The sequence below is a fragment of the Cavia porcellus genome, unplaced genomic scaffold, assembly GCF_034190915.1.
Source record: "Cavia porcellus strain 051 isolate PalLab524CR breed Dunkin Hartley unplaced genomic scaffold, mCavPor4.1 scaffold_6, whole genome shotgun sequence".
Classification (NCBI taxonomy): Eukaryota; Metazoa; Chordata; class Mammalia; order Rodentia; family Caviidae; genus Cavia; species Cavia porcellus.
In genome coordinates, this window is record NW_026947489.1 from 7,506,932 (window position 1) to 7,529,488 (window position 22,557).

The 22,557-nt window shown below is 54.2% G+C and overlaps 1 protein-coding gene across 5 annotated transcripts in view; it reads left to right on the plus strand.

Moving 5' to 3' along the window:
• Window positions 1-22,557, plus strand: part of Apba2 (amyloid beta precursor protein binding family A member 2) — a 234,022-nt gene that overhangs the window by 199,982 nt on the left and 11,483 nt on the right. For 3 of the 5 annotated variants that reach the window (XM_063249880.1, XM_063249882.1, XM_063249881.1), the window contains 5 exons: window positions 10,441-10,586; window positions 11,592-11,627; window positions 14,215-14,301; window positions 18,779-18,964; window positions 22,226-22,405. In XM_063249880.1, coding sequence (XP_063105950.1) covers window positions 10,441-10,586; window positions 11,592-11,627; window positions 14,215-14,301; window positions 18,779-18,964; window positions 22,226-22,405 — 635 coding nt within the window. The remainder of the gene's footprint in view (window positions 1-10,440; window positions 10,587-11,591; window positions 11,628-14,214; window positions 14,302-18,778; window positions 18,965-22,225; window positions 22,406-22,557) is intronic. The other 2 variants (XM_063249883.1, XM_063249884.1) reach the window with 1 other exon arrangement.

The following is a 22,557-nucleotide window of genomic DNA, read 5'->3' on the forward strand; positions in this document are numbered from 1 at the left end:
CAGTTTTAAATAAATTTTATATTAATTAATTTCCCTAACAACCTCTAAAGACAACCAGTGAGGGTTTCAGAAGCTGTCACCAGGGACTCTCGGACTGAAATGCGTTTGTGTGTCTCAGCATGTTGTGTGTGTCGTGCTTCCTGGTTCTTTCCTGTGTCCTCTCTGGCCCATGCAACACTGTGTAGGTCGGTTGGTGAGTCCTATTCATCTGGCCCCAAGAGTCTTAGTTTTGCTTTCTGCTATTGTTGAGGTACTCTAAGATCATCATAACTATTTCTTTTTCCGGGTCTAGGGCCAGTCGGTTCGTCTAATGAACCCTGTGAAATAATACGCGGAGACCATAATCTGGGCACTGTGAGCGCTCATTTCTGATGACGTGGTCAGAGATCAGTACATAGCTATCCTTGACAGGCAGTGTCTGAAACAGTCCCCGGTGACCCCCATCTCCTGCCATTTTGCCATTGAGGGCAGGCTGGCCTTGCTGACTCCTTTCTGATAAGTAGAATCTGCAGAAATGATGCTATATAAGTTTCAGAGTTAGGTTACAGGACAGTGGCTTCCATCTGGCTCTCTTTCTCTTCCTCTCTCTTGATGTTCTCTCTAAGGGATCTCAGCCAAGCTGTCAGGGTTGTTGTCTGGTTGAGAGTATGGGACACATGTCTCTGCAGCCTCATGAGTGGACTCGGAAGTGGATCCTCTCCTGTTCAGGTCTTAGGATGGCTCCAGGCTCAGTCACCACCCTGGCTGCAGGCTTGTGACATCTGAGCTGGAGGCATCTGGCCGGGTAGCACCCAGACTCCTGACCCACAGAAAGTGTGAGGCAGTGTGTGTTTTCACCTGCTAAATTTTGAGATGATGTACTATAAGCAACCAGGCACTCTGTTTTAGAGATGAGCTGCCTCCTGATTCATCCCGATCCTTGGTCAGGACTGTGGATTCCTTACATTTGTACTTTTCCTTCCTGTGTCCCAGCTGGTCATGCGCAAGGACACCACTACGATTCTGCACTTGTTTTATCCTGCAAATCACACAACAGCCGGTAAACAGCAGCCGCCTCTGCGCTGCCAAGGACACCGGCTGTGGATTTGCGTTTACTTTTGTCTTTAGAGCCCCCAAGGGAGGTGTGGTCAGATGACTGTGCCTTACGATATTTTGGAATTCTTTTCCCTTTTGTGATTATTTCACCAATGGCTGCACGGATTCATTTGTTTTATTTTTCTTTTAATTCTTAGGAATTGGCTTTTTCATTGAATTTTACTTTGTAATGATGTGGTTCCAAAGTCAAACATACAACACCGGGGGTATGCAGAGATGCCCAGTTTCTTCCCGTTTCTCACCCTGTGCCCCGTTCTTTGCTTTTCCGTGTAGATAACCATTTTTACGTTTGACATACTTTTTCCTGATCTTTAAATGTTTTAAACTTTTGCATAAGCCTCAAAAATGTTCTTAACCAATACATAAAAATATGAAAGGTGTGTATTAGTGGCTACCGTGTGGCGTCTTGGTACATGTATGCAGTGTGTGATGTTTCGTGTCCTATGTATTTTATTTGAACATGTCTCCCTCTTGCTTAGGTAAAAAGTATCGAATTTCAACTCACCGTTTCTCCATCTTGCTTTTCTCACTTAACCCTGAATCCTGGAGATTGTCCCCAGTCTCACTGCTGTGCCCAGCAGGGGACAGAGGCTGTTCTGCAGAACTCTACCACAAGATGGATGTCTCCTCTTCAGGAGTAGTTGGGGGTTCCCAGGGTTTTGTTTTTACAAATAGTGCTGCAGTAACAATCTAGCCATATGCTTTTCCCCATTTTTGCTAACTTTTCAATTTATTATCCTTTTTCTGGGACACCATTCTCCCATGTATGAGCTCATGTTTAATTCTGTCTAGGGAAAATTGAGGCAGTTTTAAGTTGGCTTTGACCTTCACTCTGTCATGGATTCTCTTCCCACAGCCAGTGACCCTGTGTTCTTCACTGGGTCCTGAAGAGCTGAACCATGGCACTCCAAGCCCTTCCCTTCCGTGACAGCCTTTTATATCTCCCTGCTGAACGCCCCACAGGTCTGATTTACAAACACTTCTCTTTCCTACTGACCCTACAGGATCACTTTTAAGAGAGGCTTCTCAATGGCATGGGCCAGTCTGTGGAGCTGTCCTGGGGGAGGAGGTGTCCCTAGAGATGACAGAGCCTCTCTAGGGCCTGAGGCCACAGACTGGCTCTGTAGCAGAAGGTCCAGTGTGAGACCTAGTTACAGGATTGAGATTGGCCCCTTCGTGTCCCCTCTCCCCTTCTGAGACCCCATCTCCCGAGGCTGACTGCTCTGCTGCCCAGCCCATGGTCTTCATGCCAGAGCATCAGAGCATCAGAGCTTCCCTGCCGCCCCTCCCTTTCTCCACTTGGCATCTTCTCTCCTATGTCCTCCACGCTAGCTCTGCTGATGGCTGAGCCCTTCTGTGTCCCCGCACCTGTGCATGCTGCCCCTCTGCCATCTCTTCAGAACAGGGCTTGGGGACGGGCTGCCACATGGCCTGCGTCTCCTGCACTCCTCCACCCACTGGCTGGTTCCTGCCCTAGTGTCCTCGAAATCTGCTCAAGGTCACCACGGGCTTCCTTGTCACGAGGCCCAGTCCATGAAGGCTCCTTGTAGATGGCAGTGCCAGCCTGAGTCCGGATGGGTCACTCCCTTCCCCAGCTCTCACCCTCTTGGCATCTGTGGACCTGACTCCTGTGGCCTCTCTTGATGGCTCAGCCATGTCCACTGCTTCCCTCGGCATCCTCACAGCTTGCTCTGTTGCTGTGTCTCTGCCTGGACCCCTTGGTCCACCTCCCCGAGCTTCCTTGGAACGTGCACTGGTGCCACAGCTAAACCTCCCTGGAATGCCTGTCCGGAGGGCTGCCTGGCTCACGGGGCCCCTCCGGGGGCAGCAGCTCCTTCTATCCAGACCACCCCATCCTCACTTCTTGCGCAGTCTGACTCCGGGGCCTGCTGACGGGATCCCGGGCTGGCCCTGCGTCTCATCTCTGTCCTGACCTTGGTTCCCACCACCGTCATCAGTCCTGCATGGACCACCGCAGCAGCCCACCACTGTCCTCCATTTTCTCGGCAGTGTGCCTGTGGCCACCCTGGGTTAAGTTCTAAAGCACAGCATTTAGGACACTTGCTTCTCTAGTTGAGATTCTAGAGTGACCAGAGCCAGTCTGTGGTCTGGCTCCAAGGTCCTTGTATCTGGTCAATACTTTCTCTGCAGCCTTTTCTTACTTCTCCTGCTGACCCATCTCCTGTACCAGGAAACCTGGACAGCTCTTTCTCCCCAAGTGCACGCTCCTGCCACCTCAAGGCCTTTGCACCTGCTGCCCTTTTTCTACTGTATGCCTTGCTGGCTTCTTCTCATCCTTCAGACCTCAGCTCAGAGGACAGCTACCTGCAGATTTCTCATGAAGTCAGTCCCCACTCACACCCATTGCTTCTCCCCCTGGCATCCCCATGGGCCTTCCTGATGCATTTATCTTGTCACTGTGGGTCTGATGTTTGCCTTTCCCTCCAGCCTGTTGAGCTCCGTGTTTTGAGTCCTGGAGCTCACAGGTCCTCACTCGTGACATCTGAAATGCTGAATGGCTGAGTTTATGATATGCTCATAGGCAAGACTTTCAGCCCCACTCAGATATCCCTTATGCGCAAACGGGACAGTGACATCTGCTTTGTGGTTTAGACTCTGAGTCACAGAGCCCTGTACCCAGGACTTCCTGCCTGTCACAGAGCCGCGCCTCCTGGATGCTCCGCCTCGTGGCCATTGGCAGCTCTGCCGCGCCCCCCAGACCTGGGGAGGACCAGGCCCAGTGTTGCGGTTCAGAGACCCCCGTCCCAGGCGGGGTGCACAGGAAGCTTCCTCGGAGGTGGCTCTGGCTGACGCTGCTGCTTCCCGTCCAGATGACCAATGAGAGGCCAGCAGGATGGGGTTTCCTAAGGGGCCATTTAAGCAACAGCATCTTCAGTTGGGGGGCAGAGGGCAGGGAGGGACGAGTCCTTAACTATGTGCTTCAGGTAGCCAGGTCTCCTCTACATCTGAGAATGAACCTCCGAGGTATTTCCTGAAGGGGAGAAAGCACCTTCCGGGACGCAGCTCCTTGAAGCCTTTGTTCTTCCCTCATTCATCTCCCTCCATGGTCTCAACTCTGGGTGGTGCAGGAGTTGAGCAAAGTAAGAACAGCTGGCACCAAACCGTGCAGGCCCCGCTGGTTTTCTGTGGAAAAGAGACGCCGGCCTTCAGCTCCACATTTCATGACTGCAGCTGAGAGCATGACTGTGGGTCTGAAAGAACTCCTCGCCCCCTCTGGTGACTCCCCGCTCACTCTCCTCCTTCGCAAACAGGTCGGGATGGGCACGGGCCAGCAGGCAGGATGTCTGCCAGTGCCTCGGGTTTCCTGTTGGAGAAGTGGGGCATGGCAGGTACACTGAGGACCCTGGCAGAGGGGAGGCATCTGTCGCGGTTACAGCAGAGACCTGGTCTCCTCCGCTGGCTTCGTCCTGAAGGAGGCACTGTTCCTTGTAGACACCCCCTCACGCAGGCACCTGGGCCCCCAGGCTGACCCAGGCGGAGTGAGGCCCGGCCTTTACAAACCTCCTTGGAGACACGGGTTGCACCGGAAGTGTGAGTACCAGCAAGGTGTGGAGAGCTCACCAAGGTCCCCTGAGGAGCCTATAAGCACAGGCTCAGAAGGCAGCAGCCTCCCAAGTGGAAGCGGGGTTCAAAGCCAAGGTCTGCTGCATCCCCCACCACAGGAACCAGGGTCCTGCTGTGCTGGGCACCTCACACACAACACAGGACAGACACTGGCTTAAGACAGTCCCTAGGCCTGGCACTCTAGTGCCTTCCCGCAAAACGTAGTAGTGCCATCTCCTGGTCAGTAATTGTCACTACACCCAGCCTCATTGGTTGCTGCTGATTGATGCTCAGTAGACAGCACGAGGCCCAGGGTAAGCCTGCATGAGGCAGAGAAGACTAGCCCCCTGGAGTCACCTCTGTGTACCCCAGCTGGTGCACCTGTACTATAAACCATGACTTCCGGTGGACAGATGGGCAGGGTTCCATCCCAATGCTGCCCCTATAAGCCCCACACCCACTTGGCACACCCAGTGCTGCCCAGCTGGTCAAGGAGCTTGTCAGCACCAGAACAAGACTAGTGCCCACGGGATGGGAGGAGCCAGCCTGCCCTGCAGTGCAATCCCGGAGGGGTCACCCAGGCTTCTGTGCCCTTGGCAGCCAGGGCTGTGCAGCACAGCTTCCCTGGGTAAGGACTCCTAGCCCTGTGTGAGAACGCAGGAGCAGGCTGTGCCTTTCAGAGGGCGTGGCTGTAGAGCCTCCTGATTTCTTTTCTCCTAGGAGGTCAAGGTCTTGCGTCCTGTCCCAGCCACCTACTGAAGTCCTCCAGGGCCGCTTTCACTGTGAAGATGTCCGTGACAATCTCACGACTTGGAGAGACCTGCTCTGGGCCAGGCCTGGTGCTAAGCAGGACCCAGTGCAGCCAGAAAGCAGATGTCCTGGGCTCGGATGAGTAGGTCCCCAAATCAGGGTCCTGGGGTGTCATAGGCTTGGGAGCCAAGGCTGGAGCCCCTCTCCTGGGTGCTCTTTCCTGGGAGTTCCTCTGTGAATTGTGACCCCAGCGGGGTGCTCCTTCTCAGTCCCAGCCAGGGGTGAAGAAGCTGGTTGTAGAACAGGGCCACTTCCTGCCTCTGGCCTTCGGCCACCAGGGCCAGCATTACCACCCTGACCCCTCCCCTCCCCCATCTCCATGCTGTCTCCAGACCTGAGAGCAGGGGTTTGGGGTCAGAACAGAGTTTCGGATACTTTTCTACTTGCCACCAGAATCTTTGCTTCCTACTCTGTCCCAGAGAGGGCCCCTAGTGTCAGAAGGCCCTGGGGGCTCAGCAGCTCTGTTCCCAGCAGGGGTTGCTCCTGGGTGTGCCTGAGGGGCACTAGTGGCCACACTAACCTACCCCTCCTCTCCTTGTCATCTGCCCTGTGTGGTTCTCCCTCAGAGACAGGTGACAGGGTAGCAAGGGCCCAGCAGTGACACTGGTGTGGGCCTTTGCCCTGGGGAGGATGGGGAGGAGGCAGCGAGTGGTATCAGCAGCTGCTGCAGGCCTGGGTGATAGGGCGATGTCTTCACGCCAGTCCTCATGTGGGTCTGAAAGAAGCTTCCAGGTCACCAGAGGTCCCTTGAGAAGCAACCTGAGCACCAAGAGGAGGGCACAGCCTCGGTGCTGATGGAGGAAGCCAGGGGATTCCTGTGAGAGTTCCTAATACCTTTTCACACTGTGGCTTTCCAGAGCTGCAGGTGTGCCCACAGCGTGCCTTCAGAGGGACAGCCTGAGGTGGGTGACCAGCTCTGAGAGTCATCCGGGAACTTCTAACTTGAAGTCCCCAGGGCTGAGTCTTCGCAAGGGAAGGGAGCTTTTCTGTCTTCCCAGCCACCCCCGGGTCATGGGACGCTTCCTCCCATGCTTTCAGAGGGTCATGTGGCCTCTAAACCCAGCGTCAGGCTGCTGCCAGTGCAGACTCAACCTCCCTTCTCAGGCCACTTTGGGTGGGCACTGGGCTGCTCCCACTGGCCCCTCGCTGAGAGATGCCCACAAACCCTTGAGGGGTGCACAAGCAGGACCCCAGGCTCTGGGTCTGTGATAGAGATGGAAGGGAGTTCCGCCCTGGCCAGCCTGCCAGGAACGCTGACATCCAAACCGGGACATCTTGAGGCCCAGAATTGCCAGCGTCATCCCAGATACAGCGGGGCCTGGAGAGGCTCCTAGCAGGGAACAGAGGCTGTGGCTTCTGGTCCCCCACGGCAGGGCAGTGTGAGGAGCGAGGTACGGGGGAAGGCTCCATGTTCCAGTCCAGGCTGCCTCAGCAAGTGCGGTAGCCCAGGCGCCTTCTCCACGCACCGTCTGTTTCCCAGCCTTCCGGGGCTGCAGGTAGAGCCGGTGACAGTGGTCGGGCACCGGTCGTGTTTGCAGGTGGCTGCTTCCTGCTGCATCTTCACATGGCAGAATGGGCGAGCTCTTGGGGGTCCTGGTTCACTTCGATCTTTAAAAATGAAATTAGTAAGCCGGATGTGGTGGTGCACCCCTGTAATTCCAGCACTGGTGAGGCCGAGGCAGTAAGATTGGCATGGGTTTGAGGCCAGTCTGAGCTGTACAGTGGGACCCTGTCTCAATAAAATAAAAAATAAAATAAGTTTTAAAAGATATGAGCATGTTTGTTATTGCTGTTGCCAGCATCGTGCTCAGATCTTTACAGGAATTTAATCATCACGTTTCAACAATTTCAGTGTCATTTCCATTTAGCAGAGAAGATTTGAGTAACAGCATTTAATTCAGTTGCCAATAACGGTAGAATCAGTGGAGGAGGGCGTGCCCCCGGCCTGGGGGATTTCACTTCTCTATCAAAATTAATTAATTAATTAATTTTAAGAATTAGCTTTCATGGGTGATGGCATTTATTAAAGTGTTACAACTTTTAAAGTTATGTATCCAGCTCCTCGTTAGCATATGTATTGAATAAATAATCTATTTTCTGATTTAAATTTTCCTGTAATTTTTAGTTCAGTCCTAGAACGACACGGTTTCATCATTGTATGCTAGTAACAGTGATGGCGAACCTGTCAGACAGAACTTTTGATGATGACAAATAGCCGGCTGCCGCATTCGTGCTGTAGGTTCGCCACCCCTGCACTAGTGACGTACGCGGTCTCCAGAGCACCTGGCTGAGATTTCCATCGCATTGTTGAGGAAGCATCTAGAACTGTGCCACTGTTGCCCTTCGTGGCACAGCTGGCCCGCTGCTGCCCAGGTCTCGGGTCTTTCGGTGCACAGATCTGCAGTACATGATCCCGTTCGTGTGGGGAGCTGGTTCATGTATGTGACACGTTTTAACTTTTCTGCTCATTCCCTTGCTCTCGCCTCCCCTCCTCTCTCCCTTACAACCCATTCACCTGCCAAAGGCCCCGCCTAGTACAAGCCTGCTGGGGTGAGGGTGGTGGTATATCAGTGGGGGATAGGACACAGGCTTAGGGGTTCTGAGTCCTGATTGCATCAGGAAGGAGACAGTGGTAGAGCTGGACCAGAGTACCCACTGGCTTTCGGGCACCAAAGTCGAGGGCGTGGCAGGTATGCGTGGAGACAGTGGGTGCCAGGGTCTGCTGGGGTGGGGTGGGGTGGGGTGCATGCAGAAATAGGCACTCCTTACTAGACCTTTGGCCTCAGGAGGGAGGAGAGGGGACCCACTGCACCCAGGGGTGTGGTAAGGGTTTTACCTCTCTCTTGGGGAGACCAGGGCATGTTCGAAAGCCAGGGAGGGCCCAGTTAATAGGGCACAGGAGAGGGTCCGAGAGGTCCCCCAGGAACAGTGGGGTGGGGTTGCAGGGGACCCTCAGACTCCAGATAGGACTCTCTCTGTGCAGACCAGCGTGGGCAGTACATAAGGAGGGCCAGGCGTGGTGGTGCACAGTTATAATCTGTGCACTCTTGAAGGCCGAGGCAAGAGGATTGTAAGTCCGAACACAGACTGGGTAACTTAACCCAGTGACCTAACAAGACTCTGCCTCTAAATAAACAAATAGGTCTGTGGCTGTGGCTCAGTGCAGAGGCCCTGGGTTCAATCCTCAGTACCCTAAAGAAGTCACAGCGAGGTATAATGAAGGAGTCCCTGTCCACAGGAGGAGGCTGTACTTGTCCAAGTGTTTAGGGCCATTTGGGACCATGACGTGACAATGAATCTGTGACCACTGATTGTCCCGTGGGCAGCTTCCTCTATCAGCAAACCCCAAGAAAACAGGCTAGTGTAGGACAGAGAGGCCAAGGGACAAGAGTACCATGCAGGTGTGATTAGGGTGAAAGACTGCGCTCTGGCTGGCCAGCCTCAGCAGCAGGCAAACACAGGAGAGACCAGAGGACAGCTGGTAGAGGATAGGAAAGGTCAGGAGGCTGCTGGAAACAGGGCCAGGAAACTGTAGGATAGTTGACCCTGTGACACTGGAGTGGCTGGCAGCCTAGCAGAGGGGAGTCAGGGCACGAGCAGGAAACTGGGAACCAGGGTGAAATCTCCCATAAATGTGGCTCTGGGTATGAGGTGTGCTGTGATGAGGGGCGAAGGCAGCCATCCTGGGCCTAAGAGGAAGGCTGACTTATGGCATAGGCTGCAACTGACTGCAGCCCCAAAGCCAAACCCTCCTGGTTATCGCCTGATTTTCTATATAAATTTTACTGGGATTTGGCCCCGCCCACTCCCTTCCACATCATTTGTGTCTGCTTTGCACCTCAGACACAGAAAGGGGTCCTTGAAATAGCCCGCCAAGTCTACAGTGGTTGCCACCCAGCCCTTTCCTGGAAAGGTTGGTCAGCGCTGCTCTGGAGCCACTAGTGGCTAACACAAGGCCTTTTAATTTCAGTTAATTAAAGTACAGTCATATCAGTGTCCCTGGGGATTGGTTCCCAGAGTCCTGTGGATTCCCAAGTCCATGGCGTGTTCACGGGCTTCTCTTGATCTGTGTGTGGGCTCTGTCCAGGCAGCACTGGGCATCTGCAGGGACAGGGCCCATCTGAGGGCTGGAATGTTGGGCACAAGTCTGCCGTGCACAGTTGTGGTTTAAAATGCTGTGATTCTTGCATATCCTGTGCACGTCCTGGGGGCCCTTTAAATCATCCAGATGCAGGGCAAATATGGTGTAAGTAGTTATCATGCTGTGTTCGGGGAACCCTAAGTAAAAGGGCCCACGCATGCCCTGGAGACTCACCCATTGTAGGCATCACTGCATAACATAAGATCCGGTTTTGACTGAATCCACAAACACAGTGCGATTACTCTCCATGCAGGAGAAAGGGTCAGTCTGTTCTTGCAGGAGGCGCTGGCCAAGTGCCCAGAGCACATGTGGCCGGTTGCTCATGTGTCCTGGAAGTTCTGTTGGACCACCATGGTCTAGAGGCTGAGGAGGATGTGAGGGCTGAGCTATAGCAGAGGAGAGGCCACAGGCAGTGGTGTGCAGGGGACAGGCTGGAGCAGGAGGAGGGCTGACACCGTCAGATCACTGGCTCAGTTCCTGCGGGCTCCATGGGAGGCATGGGAAGCACTGTGTGTTTGGGAAGTGATGCCTTCTCTGCGTGGCTCCGAGGGCCTGGAATTCTAGATGCCTGTCACCTTGGCACTGAGCTGCCTGGAGGTGCCGGAGTGGCCCTCCTGACACCTCTCGACTTCTTCTTGCCTGTGTGCTGATTCTGTGCAGCTGTCTGCCTAGCACCGTGGGGTGAGGAAGGAAACAGCCGCCCCAGCTGGCTGCAGCTTCTCAGAGGCTCCGCCTTTGTCACCCGGCTGCCGTGATGCTGGTGCCAAGGCCGGGCTTTCAAGTGCTTGTCCATGTTGTTCTCTCGTGGAGATTCACCGTGTGCCCCTCAGTTCCAGGGCCCTGTGAGCCGGAGGACCTCATCGATGGGATCATCTTTGCTGCCAACTACCTGGGATCCACCCAGCTGCTCTCTGAACGCAACCCCTCCAAAAACATCCGCATGATGCAGGCTCAAGAGGCCGTCAGCAGGGTCAAGGTAGGGGGTGCTTCTGGGCCTCCCTGGATGCCCACCTGGGTGAGCTGCTTTGGGGAGCACAGCAGTGGGGAACACACTGGGGCACAGACATCCTGTCCAGTTCTGACTGCACTGCCCTTGGTGTAGAGTAGGAATAGTCAAGGTGCCGGGCAGGGCCCAGAGAGATTTGCACCACAGCTGGGCACATGCTAGGCTGCACACAGAGGCCGCCAGCTCATTAATAAGGAATGGTCCGCCCAGGCCCTTGTAAATACAGCTTGAGAAAGAAAATAATTCTGAACCATTCTAGTTACAGAACATGTTTGTTTGATGCCTTAAATCCCATTTCAACAATGGGTACATTTTCACCACCATTCAATACTTCCAGAAAGGGGGACATAAATCATATTTTATTTAAATGCACCACCTCAAGGACAACTCAGACATGCCTGCAGCCCCAGGTGCGCACTGGACTGTCTGGGTTTGCATCACAGGTGAGGATGGACAAGGGAATGATGAGGCCACATCCCAAATGGGGTCAGGGCAGGGGACGTGAAACTCTAAGGCAGTAGTCCTTCTGGGTGCCACCAGCCAGTGGGGTGAGCAGTGTTGGCCTCTCCCTGGCTCCCCCTCTGCGCACCCCACACTGACCTCTAGTAGTCAGCACAAAGCCATCCGTGTTGGCCAGGAGGAAGCCAAGCAAGCCAGGGGCACTGCTGAGCCCTGCAGCCAGTGCCCTCAGCACCCACCTGGTCCCCTGGCCCCGACCAGCATGGCTTGCTCTGCTGCTTGTTGACCTCAGTGGCACTGTGAACAGAGGCGCTGACAGTCCCGGCACTGGAAGGGTGCGTGCACCAGCTCTGGATCAACGTGTGTGCATGACACAGGCAGAGGCTTCCTCCTGTCCCCACAGGGGCTTCTGCGGGACACCAGACCTAGCTGCGGTGTTGAGCCCAAGACTGAATTAACCCTACTGCGCCTTCCTCTCCACCCACCTGCTTTTTCCTTCTCTTACATGCTGCTCAGAGGATGCAAAAGGCTGCTAAAATCAAGAAGAAAGCGGTGTGTAGGACCATTGTTCTGGAACAGTGGTGTATGTGTGTGTGTGTTTTGCCCTGTGGGGGGGGGACCCCAGGGGGACCCAGATAATGTACTGCAGGACCGCTTTTCCCTTCCTTCAGTAGGTGACTACCCACTCAGGGAGGAGTTTAATAGTTACTCTTTTTATTTTTCTGTTGTAGATGCTTGTATATCCTATAGCATGGCTAATGCTGTGAGATCCCTGTTTTATGTGGACATTTTTAAATGGCAGTGTGATCTATCCAGCATATATGGAGCCTCCTGTACTGTGTAAAGTACATTGTTCAGGCACTGAGATATATTAAGTTTCATTTACCAGATCAAGACAGTAAGTCCCTTAGTTTGCTGGTAAGATGCCCTCTCTGTTGACGATAATTTTTGGAGCCTAAGCAAACTTTTAAAAAAAGAACCTGGGCTGGGAACATAGCTCAGCAGCACAGGTGTCTGCCTGGCAGGCACAAGGCCATCAGTTCAATCCCAGGTACCAAAACAAAACAAAACCAGCTCGGTGGGGTTGTCGTCCTTTGTCAGGTGGTCATTTGGTGGACCTTAGTGATTTTCTCACCGCCCTCCTCATACAACAGTTACCAAAGTGCTCGGTGCGGGAAGGACCAGGGAAAGTCCACGGTTTGTTGTCCACCGTCACCTTCTGCTTACACAATAAGATGCGGTCCTCCCTTCCGTGCTGTGGTAATGGGGTGTTCTGGCACTGTGGCCAGGGGACCCCATCTGCAGGCTCCCTGCCCCTGCAGTAAGAGTTCTATCCACTTTTCAGGGGCCAGGGAAAAGGAACACATTCATGTCCCTGTGCCCACACACAGCTTCCTCTGGCAGCAGCTGGGCAGACGGCCCCCGGTTACAGACCTGTAGTGGCACCGGGCTGCTACCAGGGAAGCTGGCCTCCTGCAGCCTCAGTGCCCCCCTGGGCTGCCCAGGCCCAGGCACAGCCAGAACAGAGGAGCCCCAGCTTGCTCCTGGTGCCTGCCAGATCAGAAGTCCTGTGCATTCACCTTCTCTGGAGGGGCTGGGCACAGGCAGACTCTGCTGAGAAAGACCGCAGTGGCCAGGTTCCACTTGGTGATAAGTTGTTCTTCCTTACCAAGCAGTGGCATGCTCAGGACTACTTGCCCAGAGCTGGCCAGGCAAATGCTGGCGGCTGAGCCCCAGGACTGACACACCAAGTCACTGTGTTCTCTTGCATTGCTCTGCAGATCTGGATTGCTGGTCCCCTCCATTCATCCACCAGGGTATTGTGCTGGTGCTCTTTCCCCTTCCGTTATTGAGTGGGTTTCAGCTCCGTTCACCCGAACTGGGGCCACTCCTCTGTACAAGGGTGACATCACTGTCACCGACACCAAAACCTGCCCACAACTCTTCTGACTTTCTTCTGGCTCTAACTCACTTTTGAGCGAGGGGGTTTTGATTACAACCCTCATATGTCACTTTCAGTAGCCTGTTAGTGGGACGCTAGCCGGATGTTTTAAAACAAAGAAAAAAATCTCCTCTCCGGTCCCACGTTATTTTTTAGATGGATTCTTTAGAGCTCTGTTCTTCTCCTGATTAGTTGGGAGAAGTATCATCCTGGGATACACCGAAAGCACACAGATCTCTTCCTTTGAATACTGAGCTAAAATACAAATTTATCATTATCATAGAGGGCCTCTCGGTGACTCAGAATTCTTGAGGAATAGTCAGCAGGGAGATTTTTGATTTGAGATTTGCTAGTGAGTTAATTAAATCACAGTTTCTGCTGTTTTGAAGTGGAAGATGTACTGCCTCGGGCTCCCAGGTGACCACGCTGAATTACGCACCCCATCGGGCAGACCAGCGGAGCCCGCTTTCCATCAGCACTGCACAGCAGTAATTAGGATTCTCGCAGGTGTAAAAACCAATTAAAGGCTGCCCTGCTTTGGGGCAGATCTTGAGTACTTTGCTCAGCTTCCAAAACAGTCCATGGAAATATAAGTCACGGTCATACGCCGGGCTTCCTCCGGAGGGGGCGACAGATGGGCGGCATTTGTGTGTCAGCCCCTGCCTGCTCCTCTGTGTCACTGTCGTGTGCTCTGCAGCCCTTCCTCAACCTCTCTCCCCTTACAGTTTTTGGGTGGCGACACCAAGGGGACCCACGCCTTGTGTCTGTGCAAACCAGAAAGGAAGGGCTGGCGTTTAAATCCAGCTTCTATGAAAATGCTGTCCCCGGGGATACTTGGAATCCCCCGTCTCAGAAACAGCTTTTAATCTAATGGCGCTGCGCCTTCCCTGAATTCCACAGGGGCTGGCGGAGGGGCCCAGCTTGCTGCACAAAGGAGGGGCTCCCGCACAAGAACCCCCACCCCAGCAGCTGCTCCCTGCTGTTCCAGCCTCCCAGAAACCCCTCGCCTCTCTCTCCTCTTGCCCTGGGGACTCACACGCAGCTCTGGATTCTAAGCCAGGCTGGGAGCGTGCCAGGGGCTGCTCCATTCTGAAGTAGCATTGCCTTCCTCACGGACTCAGGGTGATCCGTAAAACTGCCAGGCCTTTGCTGGGGTGCACCTTTCGGTTTGTGACGGCATCTAATGTCCTTCCTTAGAATTCCGAGGGGGACGGCCAGACCCTGACGGAAGTGGACCTCTTCATCTCGACACAGAGGATCAAAGTTTTAAATGCAGACACGCAGGTGAGTGCCCAGAGGGTGCGCATGCCAGCTGCTAGGTTCTCAGCCCTGGAGGACAGAGTCCCGCTGCAGACACAGGTTCCCAAGGGTGGCGATTCGGCAGCCTGGGTCTTGAGCGCACTGTGGCTGTGGAAAGTAGGGCAAGCTGCAGGGTGCCAAGGAGAAGGATTAAACCCCCTGGGAGGCTGTGATAGAGCCGCAGCTGGGACTCCATAGGGACAGCATGAGGGGGACCTCAGGGGCCAGCAGGAAAGCATGTGCTCCACCAGTCGGGGTTCCAGGAGGACCCTCCTGAAAGCCCTGCTTGCTCAGCCTATGGATCCAGCTGGAGGTGGGGATCGTGGGGTGGCCTGCAGTTCCGCCTGGCGCAGATTCTGCTGTTATTTTCTGGGCCTAAATTACCCCCATGGAATTTACCTTCGGAAGGGAAAACAGTGAAACAGATAAATGAGCAAAACTAATGGAATTTTGCATGTGAGATATAAAGGACGGGAGCAGGAGAGGGTGGGAGGCCAGGGGTGCCCAGTGGACACCAGGGCTGGGGAAGGTCCGAGGCAGTGCTTTCTGGTATCTGATTTATGGTATCAGATTTGGTATCTGAGAACTCAGAGAGAGAGAGAGAGAGAGAGAGAGAGAGAGAGAGAGAGAGAGAGAGAGAGAGAGAAAGAGAGGAGGGAACCGGCTCACTTTGCCCCAAGTACAGACGGCCTGATGCCCAGGGTAAAAGGCACTGTCTGTCCAGTGACACTCTGGACCCTGTTGGTACTCAGCCCCAGAACACCAAGGCTTTTACCACCATTGTCTCGCCCTGATCGCTTGCAATATTTGAAGTGAAAGGCGTTGAATTTCTAATGATACTGTGCTTTCTATTTTTGTTTGTTTTGTTTATCTTTTTGAGACAGTGTTTTACTGTGTAATTCAGGCCTTGAATTCACTTTGTAGCCCAGGCTGGCCTCGAACTTGCAGTGATCCTCCTGCCTCAGCCTCCTGGTGTTGGGATAACAGGGGTGCACCACCACGCCAAGAATGCTTTCTAATTTTATTATCTGACATTCTCTGGTGAAAATTCCCCTCCCTCTCCTTCACTGTGGATGTTAGGATCTTGCCTCTCCCTCTACCTCTCTCTCTGACCCTGTGTTATCATTTTGGCATCTTTCTGAGTGAATAAATATGTACCCTGCCCCAGACTTAAAATGAGCCATTTCCTCCAGGGACCATAGGTTCCTCTGGGTGGGCAGTGACACAGAAACAGTGAGCTGGATGCTGCAGGGACTCATGGTTCCTGGGGTGTCCTTGCTCTTGGGCCCTGGCAGCTTACAGAGGCAGAGGGTATAAAAAGCCATGCATTCGCACTGCTGCCTCCACCACACCAGAGAGTTCTCCTTGGCACCCCCAGCTCCCCACACCCCCTATACTTCTGCGCAGTCCCGTTCCCCACATTGGTGCCTTTCTCAGTCACTGCCTGGGTTACTCAGCTTTCCGTTACATTAGTAAAATAACTCAGAAGTTGAGATAATCAACTTAAAGGAGGAAAGGTTTAACCAGCTCGGTTTTGGAGAGTTGAGCCCATGATGAGTTTGTCCATCTATAAGAAGGCCTGTGGTGGCACAGTATGTTGGGGACACACGGCAGAGGACGCTGGTTATCTCATGGTGGCTGGGAAGCAAAGAGAGGGAAAGGAAAGACCAGGTGCTCAGGTCCCCTTTGAGACCTGCCTTCCCTTGTCCCGGGTTCAGCCACCTCACAGTAGTGCCATGGAACGGGGACCACACCTTCAGTCCACATTTGGGGTCCAAGCTGTGGTCCTCTCTCCTGCAGTCTGCAAGGTCCCTCATTATGAGGCTGTGGGGCGAGCACAGGGAAGCTCAGCGGGTGGCGGGTGAGCTGGGTGTTACCCCTCAGGGCTCCTGAGATGGACGGGAAAAACTTTGGGGAGCTCTGAGCTCCTCCCTTGCTTCCCTACTCACAGGGAAGCCTCACCTCTAGAGCTGGAGTGACTCCATCAGGTGGCTTATGCCATGGCCCACTTCCACCCCCAGTACCCTGTTGTCTGCCCACCCACCAAGGCCTTCTGTGCATCCTGAGGCTGATGCTGTGACTCTCCATCCTTGTCACATGTCTGTGCTCCACATCTGTGCCTGAGCATTATCCCACAGATCTTTATGTGGCCCAAGCCACGTCCTCGAGAGCCTTGCACTTGGTAAGAACTTGAGGAGCACCTTCAACTTCCAACAAGGACTCAGAATCCAACTTACGATGCTTTGCACTTGGACTTAAGTTTTGTCATCTTGTCTTGGCAAACTGTATGGGGCGGTCCACTCTCCTACCCCTCTGGCCTCCATCCCTCCTGTACCCAAAATCGGTGGTTTGCAAGATCTCAAGGACTTAGCATGTTGCTTTATTTATGGCTAAGATGTGTTAAATCTGATGACTGCAGAGCAAAATCACTGTGTTAGCTTTCTGTCACTGTAACAAAATGCTTGAGGGAGTCATTTTACAGGGAGGAGGGTTGATTCTGGCTCACGGTTTCAGAGGTTTCAGTCCATGGTTATTTGGCTCCATTGACTTGTGGTTGGAGCACAAGGGAGAAGACACGGACCACCTCTTGGCAGTTGGGAGCAGAGAGAAACCAAAAGGGGCTGAGATTCCCAATATCCCCCTCCAGGGTGAACCCCAGTGACCCAACTTCTTTCCACCAGGCCCCACTTCCTAAAGTTATTCCCGATAGCACCCTGGTCTGGGAATCAACCTTTCAATACATGGGCCTTCAGGAAAGACCCCAGATTCAAAATGTAAGAGCAGGCAAAGGGGAGGTACATGGGCAAAGTTCAGGACATGGTAGTTTTCAGAGCCTCTTTGCCATCACGTGGGACGTGCTGAATTCTTCTAGCAATGAGTATGACAGCTATGTGAAGGGTCCTCCGCCAGGAGGCTCAGCATCAAAGGTCTTTACCAGGGCTCTGTTACCCATGCCCCTCCTCCGTGGCATGTAGCACAATTCCAGGTTCCCGGGAAGGAAGGAGGGATCAGCTTGGGCCATGGCATTGGCACAGACAGTTCAGACAGAGTGAGTCACACTTACGGGTTAGGCAGTGGTACCCCTCCTGGAATCGTTTGCCAGACACTAGCTGAGGCAGACCTCCAAGGCAGGCCATCCTCAGGACTGCTGCATGGGCTAAGCTGGTAACTGTTCTCTGCACCCCACCCCAGTTTTCTTAGGAGGGTGCCACGGCCCAGGGTGGGTGGATGGGCCACCAGGAGTTCATGAGCTTACTCCAAGTCACCTCTTAGGATGAACTGGGAGAGAAGGTTGCAACAGGAAACTCAGTTGACTGAAAAATAAAACTGTTGGTGGAGGGGCTGGGGAGGTGGGAGTAGGTGAGAGACTCTTGGAGGCTGAGGTGGCCAGCCGGGCAGGAGAGACATGGCCACCGTGTTGGTAGCTGGCCTCTGCCAGTGAGCCGGGCTCTGCTGTTGACGTAGATCGGGAGTTAGGGACTGAACCGGACCAGAAATCAGGAGACACTGAAGAGCTACCCACACTGTTCCCTTTTCTGTCGCCTCTCCTTTGTGTCTTGTGGTGTCGAACCATTCTCATAGCCATGGCCAGAAAACAAGTCCCTCTCCTAGACAAACATATGTAATACTTGTGGCAAGACAGGGATTCTAGGAGGAAGAGAAGGACACCAGGGGTCACAGCAACATCCAATTTCCTTTTGTGACAGGAGGACAAAGGCACAAAAGACGAGCTGATTAGTTTTGCAGAGCTTTTGTGTGTGGCCTTGTTAGCTGGGGGATTGTGGCAAGATTTTCAGTGCAGATTTCTGTCAGATGACAAAAACCATCAAGAGCAATGGACCCACCAGGGGCTAGGGAATTGAAGCCACATATGGAGAGCCATCGCTCGAAGTGGATGTCCTCCTTCAGTGACTCCTGGCTCAGGCCCAGGACCGTCTGGTGGGAAATACTGACCTGGACACCTTCCTCCTCTGCAGAGCAAGGCCAGGCACCAGTGAGCCTGCAGGAGGACCCGGACCTTGCAGAAAAGGCCCTTTGTCCAGAGTCAAGGTGGCCTCTGATCAGAGAGGGACAGGCTTTCCCATAGGGCAGGCTCCCTGCTGTTCTTCAACAAATATGGAGAGCCACGCACCAGCCTCCCCTCCCGAGTGGAGGCAGAGCTGGAAGTTGACCGACCATGAGTCACCATCTTAAAATGCTGTTAACTGAGCTGTTAATTCAGCCAGGACAGTATTGTCCCCTACCTTCCGGACATTGGGTGGTGGGGAGAGATATTTCTGGTTTCCTTTCTTGGGGAGGGAAGGTGCACTGGCATCTGCTGCTGACACTGTCCAGGGACAGGACAGCCCTCTGCAGTCACTAGCCATCTTGCTGCAAATGTCCGAAGGGCCAAAGTCAAGCGACTCCTCACAGTTCGGCCTTGTGATGTTCCCTGAGCAGCACCATCTCCCTCTGTCCACAGGAAACCATGATGGACCATGCCTTGCGCACCATTTCCTACATCGCCGACATCGGGAACATCGTGGTGCTGATGGCCAGACGCCGCATGCCCCGCTCAGCCTCGCAAGACTGCATCGAGACCACACCCGGGGCCCAGGAGGGGAAGAAGCAGTATAAGATGATCTGCCACGTGTTCGAGTCGGAGGACGTAAGTGACCCTGGGGGGCGCAGTGCTGGGCGAATCTCCTGGCAGTGGAGGCCTCCAGTGCCACCGTTCGTGTTCTCGGTGGCCTTAGGGATTCTTCCCACACCTTTGGGTTTCTGAAGAGAGTGAGAAGTTTCGTTTCACTACATGAAGCAGGTTCCTCACTGTGACAGCGACTTATAAATCGAGCCATTGGTCCTACCCAAGGGAAGCTGTCTGTTAGCAGGAATCATCTTAAAATGCACCTTTCACATGCCAGGGTTGCGCGAAAAGAGACCAAGAAACCTTGTGGTTGACCTCTGCCTTTGCATATGTCATTTCCCTGCATAGCCAATTTTGGTTTCACTTCAAGAAGTATTTTTGAATCCAGGCATGGTGGTGCCCACCTGTAATCTCAGCACTTTGGGAAGCTGAGGCAAGAGGATCTCAAATTCAAGCAGAGCCTGGACAAACTAGTGCCTTAGTGAGACTCTCTGTCAAAATATCAAGCCGTTTGAGGGTGTGGAGCTATAGCTCAGTGCAAAGGCCGTGGGCTCAATTCCCAGTGCTACCAAGAAAATTGAGGTTTAAAGTACCCTAGGTTTACTAAGAGACCAGGGAGTGGCACACGCTGATTGTCCTAACTGCTCTGGAGGCTGAGGCAGAAGGATCTTTGCTTGAATACAGTTTGGGGCCAACATGGGCACCATAGTAAGACCCCTCTTTAAAAATAAGTCAAGAGAGGGCTGGGGAGAAAAGTGAGCTGCACCCTGTGTCTGGGCCCTTGAGGGAGTTGCACTGAGCCAGCCTTGTGGCTGTTGCCAGACTCGGGGTTTAAACATTCTTTCCCTCCACACCCGTCCCCTCCACGGCAGACAGGTCAATCCAGCTTTTGTCAGGGGCACTGCATTATGGGCAGCAGCATCTGGCCAGGAGGCCAGAACTTTCTTGTTCACACAAGGACCTGGATGACTAGGAAAGGGTCTCCGTCCTATCATGATTATGAAATCAGGTATCAAAACTGTATTGGAAACAGATTTCAAACTTGTAGGTGGGGACAATTATCTTTTTCCCAAAGAAACTGTCACCTTAAAATGTTTTGAAGCAACAGAAAATTTATAGGAGGGGACATTGTTTATATGCAGAGCCACTGGCACATCTGCGCATACCCAGAACCTGTGCACATCTGGGCAGGGGTTTGCAGATACCTGGGGGCCTAGCGATGCCTTGGAGTCCTGGGGCACTCAGGTGATGGGCAGTGTAAGGGAGGAGCAGGCCAACAGTAGAGGGCAAATGGTTGGCGAGTGTGAGAGCTGAGAAGGAGCAGGGACCGGCCCACCCAGACAGCATTAAAACCAACATGAGGGGCCCAGAGAGGAAGCTGCGAGAGAAGCACTGGCCAGGTGGGCCACCTTGTCCCAGGTCTGCTGTGTACAATGGAGCTGAGTCGTGATGGGGCTGGGGCCAGAGTAGAGGAGGCTGCACTAGTGAATGTGCTGGGTACAGCAGCCCAGGGCATGGCAGCTTCCCCTCCCCCTGTCTTGAGGAACCCTGGCCTCCGAAGCCAGCCAGCCTGAGTGGCCTCGACAGCTGTCCCTACCTGGGCTCCAGACTTACAGCAGTGGCACACACAGGCCTGGCTGTGAGCCGGAGTTCTGGGAGCCCTTGCATGATGGGGCACAGAGGGAGCCTTCGACACTGGTCCCCACCCAGGTAGGCAGAAGCCTGGCACAGGGCAAGGAGGACTTGGCGGCCATCAAGGTGCAGGGGTTTCCGGCTTGTGCTGGAGAGGGTGCAGTGCACACATCCCCGGGGAATCCCCTCAAGAGCATCTCCTGGTGAGATAATGTGGCCCAAGGAGGGGGCAATGGAAGTGTGGATGCCTAGAGGCCCCCAGATGGAATGCCGGGGCAGCGACCAGCCAGAGTCAGCTAACAGTCAAAGGATGCAATCCTGCCAGACTGCCCTTCCCATCCTGGTGACTCCTTCAGGAGGGGACAGAACAGGCCAAGTTGTGGGGGGCTTTGTCCACGAGACCCAGCTGGGATAGGGCAACCCTCGGCCACCATGTGGCCCCCACCCTGCCTGCAGCCTGCCACGGTCACCTCCATTCTGGCTCAGAGCCCCTCTGCTTCTCCGGCAGGCTCTGCTGCTGTCCAGGCCGGTGGCGCCACCTGGTGGTATCCAGGCAGCCAACTTGCCCACTACCAGCACGCTGGGCTTGATACCCTGTAGTTACTGAGTGCTTCCTGTGGATAGCCAAGGGCCTAAGGTTGGCAGGCCAGTCCCACCTGGAATCTGCACCTGTTTAAGGGAAAGCCTGCAGGCACTGTGACCCTGCAGGAAGCGCTTTTACCTAGGCAGCTTCACTTCCTGCGCTCGAAGCCTGTGTTGTATGGAGTGAGAGAGGAACATAGGCCAGTCCCCCCCTTTCACCTGTTTTCAGATTCTGTCCAGCCAAATTCGGCTGTGCAGAGCCCCCACCACGGCAGGTGGAGGCTGTGGGGAGCACAGGGCAGACCCTCCGGTTTGGGCTGGGGAGAGGCCTGAGACACCATCAAGAGCCCCTTGGCTCTTCCAAGGACCTCACAGCAGGCGGCCTGCTGGGCGGGTCTTCAGCCCTTGATGCTCCCTGTCCTCTGTTGCACCTGCAGGTGGCAGGCAAAGCCCTGCTTGCCTGCCTGCCGTCTTGGCATCCAGGCCCATGCTCTGCGTACCGCAGCGCATCCTCAGGAGCAGTGCAGTTGAAATAGGAAATAGTGATCCGTGCCAAGGGGCCCATGCTGTGTCCCCAGTGGTCAGACGCACCCCAGCTAGAGAGAAACCCAGTCAGCGCTCCTGAGAAACGAGTGTAGAATGGACAATAACTGTCCCATCTGTGACCGTCCCAGGAAAACACTTCTGATCTGTTTTTGGAATAAGACGGAGAAAGTAAAAATGTACTTAGCAGTTGAAGTGACAAAATGTTACATTTGGCAAAAAACTTCATCATCTTCCTCGGCTTGGTTTGAAACCATGCTTTGAGCTGGAAGGTCTGGGACACACGATCAAGACCGGGCCCTCATGGTCAGGCAGCAGGAAGGCTCATTCCATGGGCACATAGCAGGTATTGGTCCTAGACGCTTCCCCAGCCGGGTCACAGGGACTGTCTTGGTTGTTTAAACCGGAGTCTCCCCTTGAGACTTACAGGGTCCTCCTGCACCCAGCCCTGCCACAGCCCAGCTCCCCGGCAGCCCATGTGGCCTCGGCTCTGCACCTGTCCCTACAGCCCGCTCTCGCCTGCAGGCCCAGCTGATAGCCCAGTCCATCGGGCAGGCCTTCAGCGTGGCCTACCAGGAGTTTCTGAGGGCCAATGGCATCAACCCCGAAGACCTGAGCCAGAAGGAGTACAGCGACATCATCAACACCCAGGAGATGTACAATGATGACCTCGTCCACTTCTCCAACTCCGAGAACTGCAAGGAGGTGAGGCGCGCTGCCGGGGTGCAGGGAGCCCATTCTGCTCCCCACCCTGAGCTTGCAAGACGGAGCCAGGCTGCCCCTGAGAGGGCCCGTCCGGACGGCACCCGGGGTGCCCCACGAGGGCACAGCTTCCCTGGTCTTCACACACACGGCTG